The following is a 6,674-nucleotide window of genomic DNA, read 5'->3' as shown; positions in this document are numbered from 1 at the left end:
AGCTGACAAAATTGGAACACTTGGAACACTATAAAATTTAAGCTGATACATGGGCACTCTTTCCTGACTGGCTGAAATTGGCAACCCAAACCCACCTGCAAATTCTGTTTATTAAAGAGATGGGGAAGGGAGACCTCTCTGTTACTGAACAAACACTTGAACTAGAACAATGATAACTTGCTTTAGTATTAAACAATTTAACAAACTTTGATTTTGACCAAGAAATATCACTTACACTAAGTTTTCTTTTTACAAGCTATTTCCTATTGCCTACTTACAGCACATTCCAGTAATACCCTGGCACAAAATGTCCCTCTTGACCCCTCTGATTGTGTATTAGGTTTTCTTCTAGTTACAGAAAGAGCACTAGGTCATTGAGCCAGAGAGATGCCTTTGGTGAGGAGTAGTGATTTCCAGTCTAGCCAGAATCCACCTGCATGCCAACGAGTTGGCAATATGCAATGTTATCCTTTTCTTGACTATTAAAACCCCAATGCGAGAGTAGTTTTATGTCTATTAAATTGAGATACGGATGTAACTCAAAGATATTGGACCAGTAGCTGCTCTGTTGCGGGCAGGTGCACATAATGTGAGTAATGACTGCAGAGGCATCTGTCAGGTATCACTAACATCTAATAAAGAAATCTTGGAATGTCTGCCTTTCTTTAAAAAAAAAAGAAAAAAGTCTGACCAAGCCCAAGTCATTCGCATAATGAGCTAGTATTCACTGTGCTTGAACCTTGTGGTTAAAGTGTCCGCTCTGGGATTGGGAGGTCGGGGTTCGATCCCCAGCCAAGTCATACCAAAGACTCCCTGCTTGGCACTCAGCATCAGCTAGGGTTGGACTGGCGTATTTCGTGTACTTTTGGAAGTACAGTATTTTCCCTATATATTCATTGTCATGATTAATAGTGGAATACCATATGTACTTCATTGACCCCCAGCAGTCTTTATTTAGTCCTCTCTACAACAAATCTCTTTGCTGAAAATAGCCGGTCTGCGAGCTCACAACCAGTCTGCGATGCACTGCCTTGTGAGCTTTTAGATTGGATGCTTTCGCTACTTTTAAAATTGTCCACATTTTAATGTCATTCCCAAAATAAGGACGGTGGTTTGAGAGTAGTTAATCTTGACTTTTGCCAATGGGAGAAGCTTGCGTCCTGTCTTGGCTGAACAAATTGACGAGTTATTCATTTATAATGTGCTCTTTACCGGGAAATAACAAACTGTTTTCCTGAGTAAACTGCAGATGAAACAGAAAGCCCCGTAGGTAATGCTGAGAGTGGTGATGTGATGGAGGCCCCTGGACTCTGTTTGGCACCCGACAATCTGGAGATTTCCTCATTCTGAATTCAATAATTCTTTGTTTATCCTCCCTTTTTAACTGGCCAGAGATAATGAATAGTCTCCTCTCAACTCAGGATATTTATACCATCCAAAACATACTATCAAATATGAGCACGGTATTAAATGTATAATAATGATATATGTGTGGGTTGCATAAAATAGAGTGGGAACCCTTGCGACGGCCTGTGGACAGACAGTCTGCAGGATGTGTCTGCACGCCGTTTTAAGAAATGAGCGAGCGCCCAGAACTAAATCCTGACAGCAGGCTACAGAAACATGTCAGGGGAGAAACAAATGGCAGGCGTTGCGTAGGAGGCGGAAAATGCACAATTTATCCCGTCGTCCTGGCATGGACGACAAAGTCTCCATCGCCAATATGATTCCATCGATTGCGTTGTCCCCTCGTGCGAGTCTTCTCTTTTTACTGGTGACATCCAACCCATTAACCCATTTGGACCCGAGGACAATTCTACAAATGCCTTCTTCTAAATCCTGACAGTTTTCTCGTTTCTCAAAAATTTTCATGTCAAGGACCCCCAAAAATATATGTAATTGGCCGCCAACCCTCATCTGAAAATATGTTGTTCCAGGGAGGGACCCCCCAAGAAGCAAAGATTTGAGTTAAAAACGTTCGCTGTGAAAGAATATATATTCAAAGATTTGCGCCACATTTTCACGATTAAAAGAAAATAGCATATATATAATAGATATACAATAGCTCATAGCGTGGCACGCTATATTTTTGACTTCCCTGGAACCAGATATTTTGAGACGGGTGTCTGTGGCCAAATTCATATAATTGTTGGGGTCCATGACATGAAAATGTTTGAGCTCCACTGACTGTGGGTTACTGTACTTAACCACTTAACCCATTTAGACCTGAGGCCTATTTTAAAAATGACTTCAGTTTTCTGAAAAACTTTCTGAAAAAGCTATTTAATGGGTAAAACGCTATATTGATCGGAGTCCCTCAGGGCTCTATACCTCTGTATTTTCTGTTTTATTTTATTGCACGGAAAGCTTTAGCTGAAAATAGCCGATCGACAAGCTCACAATGCGTCGTCTAACTCTCTCTCCTTCTATCGCTTTCTTTCTCTCTCTCTCTCTCTCTCTCTCCTCTCTCTCTCTCTTCTCTCTCTCTCTCTCTCCTCTCTTTCTCTCTCTCTCTCTCTCTCTCTCTCTCTCTCTCTCTCTCTCTCTCTCTCTCTCTGTTTCTCTCTGTCTATCTCTATCTCTCCCCAGCTGTCACAGTTGGGCCAAAAGTGAAGGAAGAGCAAGAAAATATGTGGACTCTCGCTTTCTCCCACTCCTTTTATGTGTCTTTCTTTCTCTCTCTCTCTCTCTCTCTCTCTCTCTCTCTCTCTCTCTCTCTCTCTCTCTCTCTCTCTCTCTCTCCGGTTAAAACTACAAACTTCACACTCTATTCCATTGTATTTTATAATAATGTTTATCATAAACTGACTTAACATTGTTTCCTGTTAATTACCAATAAAGTTTAACAGTTTAACTGACCATTGACCTCTGTGATATCTGTTTCGCCAATAGTTGTACTTAAATACAAATTAAATACTGTAACCGCTAACATCTATTCTGAGTGATATTGTGTTAACCAACATGTTTATGAGCCAGTGTGTCCTGTGTATCGGTCAGCTGTTACAGCCTGTTGCTGGTTTATCCACATCATGACAGCACACACAATATTTTGGACCAAACGAAGAAAGAACTATTTATATATATATATATATATATATATATGTATATATATATATTTATATATATTCTAATGTTCTAATCTAGCCTGTGGTTTGAACTTCGAACAGGTTAAATACTGATGAAAGATGAGAGTTTGGGGACTCATGAAACCAACGACATGGGAGGTGTACGTGTGTCTACTTTGACTCATGAAAAGCACATTTTAGAGTTTGCAAATTTTTGAGTAGCATCTGCTGATGTAATCCATGCCTTGCAACAACAAAAAAGGTCTCCTAAAAGGACCAACAATCCAGAATTGTTGATTTGCACAAAGCTGGAAAGTGTTACAAAGTTATCTTGAAGATCTTAGATATTCATCTGTCGACAATTTGACAAATTGTCTATGCAGGGAGATGATTTAGTTCTGCGGCTGTACTCTCCCTAGACGTGTCCGCCCAGCCAAGATGACTCAAACCACAGGCAAACCACAGAATGAGGTAAAAAAGCAAAAAGAACCCATGATGAGTGACAGCTAAAAACAGTGTCCGTGGCAGGACACTACAAAGGGGGAGAATTAATAATTAAACGCCGCCGCGTGCCTGAAGTTTGCCACATGTTTTGTGGACTGCGATGAAGACGTGTGCCTAGCCGATCTACAAGCTCACAACAAGGCGCCTTTGTTCTGTGACTCCATCCTATGATGAAGTATGAAATCAGGCTTGTTTGTAAAGCACTAATCTGAGTTCCCAGACATTTTTGCCACTATGGGTGGCGAGAAAAGTAAAGCACAAGCGGTGTTATGTATATCGTGGGGTGATGAATCCCCTATGTTCCCTGTTTTTTTAGGTCTTATCTCCACATTCTAACTTTTTGTATTGATTTTGTAATGTAATGCCCTACTTGACCATACTACGGCTTCCCACGAATGCATCAAAAGTAGCAGATCTGCTATTTTGCTGCTTTAGAATTTGAATCCTCAAAAGTAAATATGTTTTGTTTTGTACGTAATATTTCACGACTCTGAGTGTTATACAACTAAGGTTGTCAGGTTTATGCTTCTGTTGTATCGTATCTGTGTGTCTCTCTCTGTCGTCTGTGTGTGATGGGCTGCATGTGTGCTTGGATGATTGATGGAGTGGATCTGACAGTGCAGGTTGTTCCAGGGAGCTGATTGGTTCCAGCCGGGGGGGGGGGGGGGGGGGGGGGGTTGGGGTCTAACAGCGGGCTTTTCCTCCAGAGCCTTCTATTAGAGAGTTGCGTCGCCTCCGTTCACTTCATCGGGCCAGTCCAAAGGTGGCTCTTCTACATAGACTAGTATTGGTGAATAGCAAAGCCCTGGAGTCTATGAGCGTTTTACGGACATACAATATTGTGTGTATGTGTATAATGTCGGTCTCGACTCGGGAACTCATAGTTACCAGTGTGAGAGTAGATGGGCCAGTTTGGACCAACTGGTAGACCCACTAATAGTGTTGTGGAGTGTGGACCAGTCTGAGTCTAATGGTGTCAGTGTGGATGTGCTGGGGTCCCTCAGTGGTGACAACATGGCACTAGTCTGCTACATACAGTATTATGTAATGTTTATCGTTGCTTTTGGGCAGTAACCTCTTAGCTTATCTCCATATTCTGTTTGTGTTTTTTCGTCAATTCATGCCCTACTCGATCATACTACAGCGTCACACGAACGCATTAAAAGTAAACTTTGCTGACTTTGAATTTGAATCCTGAGAAGTAACAGTTTTGGACACAACATATAATGAGGTTTCCAGCTTTCCACTCGACAGAGATGATATAATTCTATTGCTGGCTGCGGTACCTGTCCGTATGAACAAATGCAGTACCTGTCTCTCCTCAGCCCGGTTGTCATGTTTACATAATGGCAGTGTTTTTACTTTCTACTGTGAGCCTGACACAACAGTCTGAGAACACTCATCATCACCATCTCTCCATCATCTGGACCATGCCAGGTAGGAGAGAGAGAGACGGAGGGAGGGAATGGAGAGTGAGGAGAGGAGGAAAGGAGCAGGCTTTCCCGAGAGTGAGTGTGAGAGAAAGAAGAATGCTATGTAATGGTTGTCGAGCGGCTACGGTGAGTGATTGGGTCCATTCACGCATTGATTAGGTCATTGTTCAGTTTGTTGATTTGGACCGACCGAACGATAGATGGATGGACTGATGGACAGAGGGATGTAATCAAGGGGGGGAAAGGAAGAAAGAAAAGATAGATGCAAATCATGCAACATGCAAGGACGCATGTGGCTCCAGAGACGAATGGAGGCTATTGGTTGCTTGGATTCAGCACAAGAAAATGATTAGAGAACAAACGTCTCTCTCTCTGGACTCTGTTCTCCGTTATTAAGAAACGTACAGTACTGTTTGTCCTGGCTCGTTGTTTGATCGCGTGCCCTGACACTGACTGACTGTCCGATGAATAGAGTGCCCTGTCCATCACCCTGTTACCATGGCAACCTTGACGGAGGAGAGGAATAACTGACGGAACATTCCACAGGAGGAGAGGAGTGGTTTGGACCAGGACCAGTCCCACAAACAGACGGCACCACGGTTTGGATCACCAGGGTCGGGACTACCTTTTTTTCAGAGGATTTCGCCTGGGTGACTGCCCCTATGGCTATCCCCAACCCTAAAATAATAATAATTGTAACTTATTGAAATTTATATAGCAGATTCTGAAACATACTACAGAGATAGCTAACGGCCACCTGACCATGGAGGTTAATTTTACTGTCACACAATTCAGAACTTTTACCGTGAGATGGCCATAGCTCACCTCCTTCCCTGCAATATCTACAGTTACAGTACAGAAACTTGTAACATTCAGGGAATTGGACTCTTCGATCTTACTTAACCTCACAGAAACGATGCCTAAAATAAATTTAAAACCATGGCCATCCAAGGCAAAACTGTCAAAAATATATGGAGACTCCATCAGGGTCATCACTGGATGCAAGTTTTACTTTGAAACCGTATGGGTCCATGTTTAGTCCCAAACCTGGACCACTGTCCCTTCACTGTATGGTACTCATACATACACAGTAAAAACCTCAATGATGATTTAACTTAATTTAAGTGTGTACAAAAATGTACGGGTCCCTTTGGTTCCATTTGTTCACTCTTCAGAGCTAGACAAGGATTTTACTGTGAACAACCACACAGGCTGCTTTCCCTCGTCATTCCGCAGGCTAGCTGGTTCATAACTGTTGTTTGTGTGCAGCTGAACATTCCATCCTCCGGAGGGTCATGGCTGAAACGAGTTTTGTAGCTGCCATCTTAGGAGGGGTCGAAGGAGAGAATGTAGCTGGATCCTCTCAGATACACTGTCCTCTGTGTTTGGAGCATATACAGGGGAGTGGAGTAGAGAGAAACAGAGCGAAAAAGATGTTTGTCTAGCAGTGTATAGTCCCCAACCGGTCCGGCAGGTTCTGTGTGTTTTCCAGGTAAATGGGCCTCCCTGGTGCCGACTGCCGACCTGCCCTAGCTGACCCAAGTGAGAGGATTTTATCATTGGGCTGTGGACGACTGTGTGTGTGTGTGTGTGTGCATGTGTGTGTGTGTGTGTGTGTGTGTGTGTGTGTGTGTGTGTGTGTGTGTACCATTTACCATCATATACACAATGT

General features: G+C 42.8%; 1 protein-coding gene across 1 annotated transcript in view; it reads left to right on the top strand.

The window, feature by feature from the left end:
* Window positions 1-3,073, top strand: part of scfd1 (sec1 family domain containing 1) — a 34,142-nt gene extending 31,069 nt beyond the window's left edge. The window contains exon 25 of the mRNA XM_080783542.1: window positions 2,590-3,073. Within this exon, the coding sequence (XP_080639668.1) occupies window positions 2,590-2,613 (24 nt within the window). The 3' untranslated portion in view covers window positions 2,614-3,073. The remainder of the gene's footprint in view (window positions 1-2,589) is intronic.
* The last annotated feature ends 3,601 nt before the right edge of the window (window positions 3,074-6,674 follow it).

This window comes from Protomyctophum bolini, assembly GCF_963924005.1.
Source record: "Protomyctophum bolini genome assembly, chromosome: 15".
Lineage (NCBI taxonomy): Eukaryota > Metazoa > Chordata > Actinopteri > Myctophiformes > Myctophidae > Protomyctophum > Protomyctophum bolini.
The sequence above is the reverse complement of the archived record's forward strand: the minus strand, read 5'-3'. Positions and strand labels throughout refer to the sequence as shown.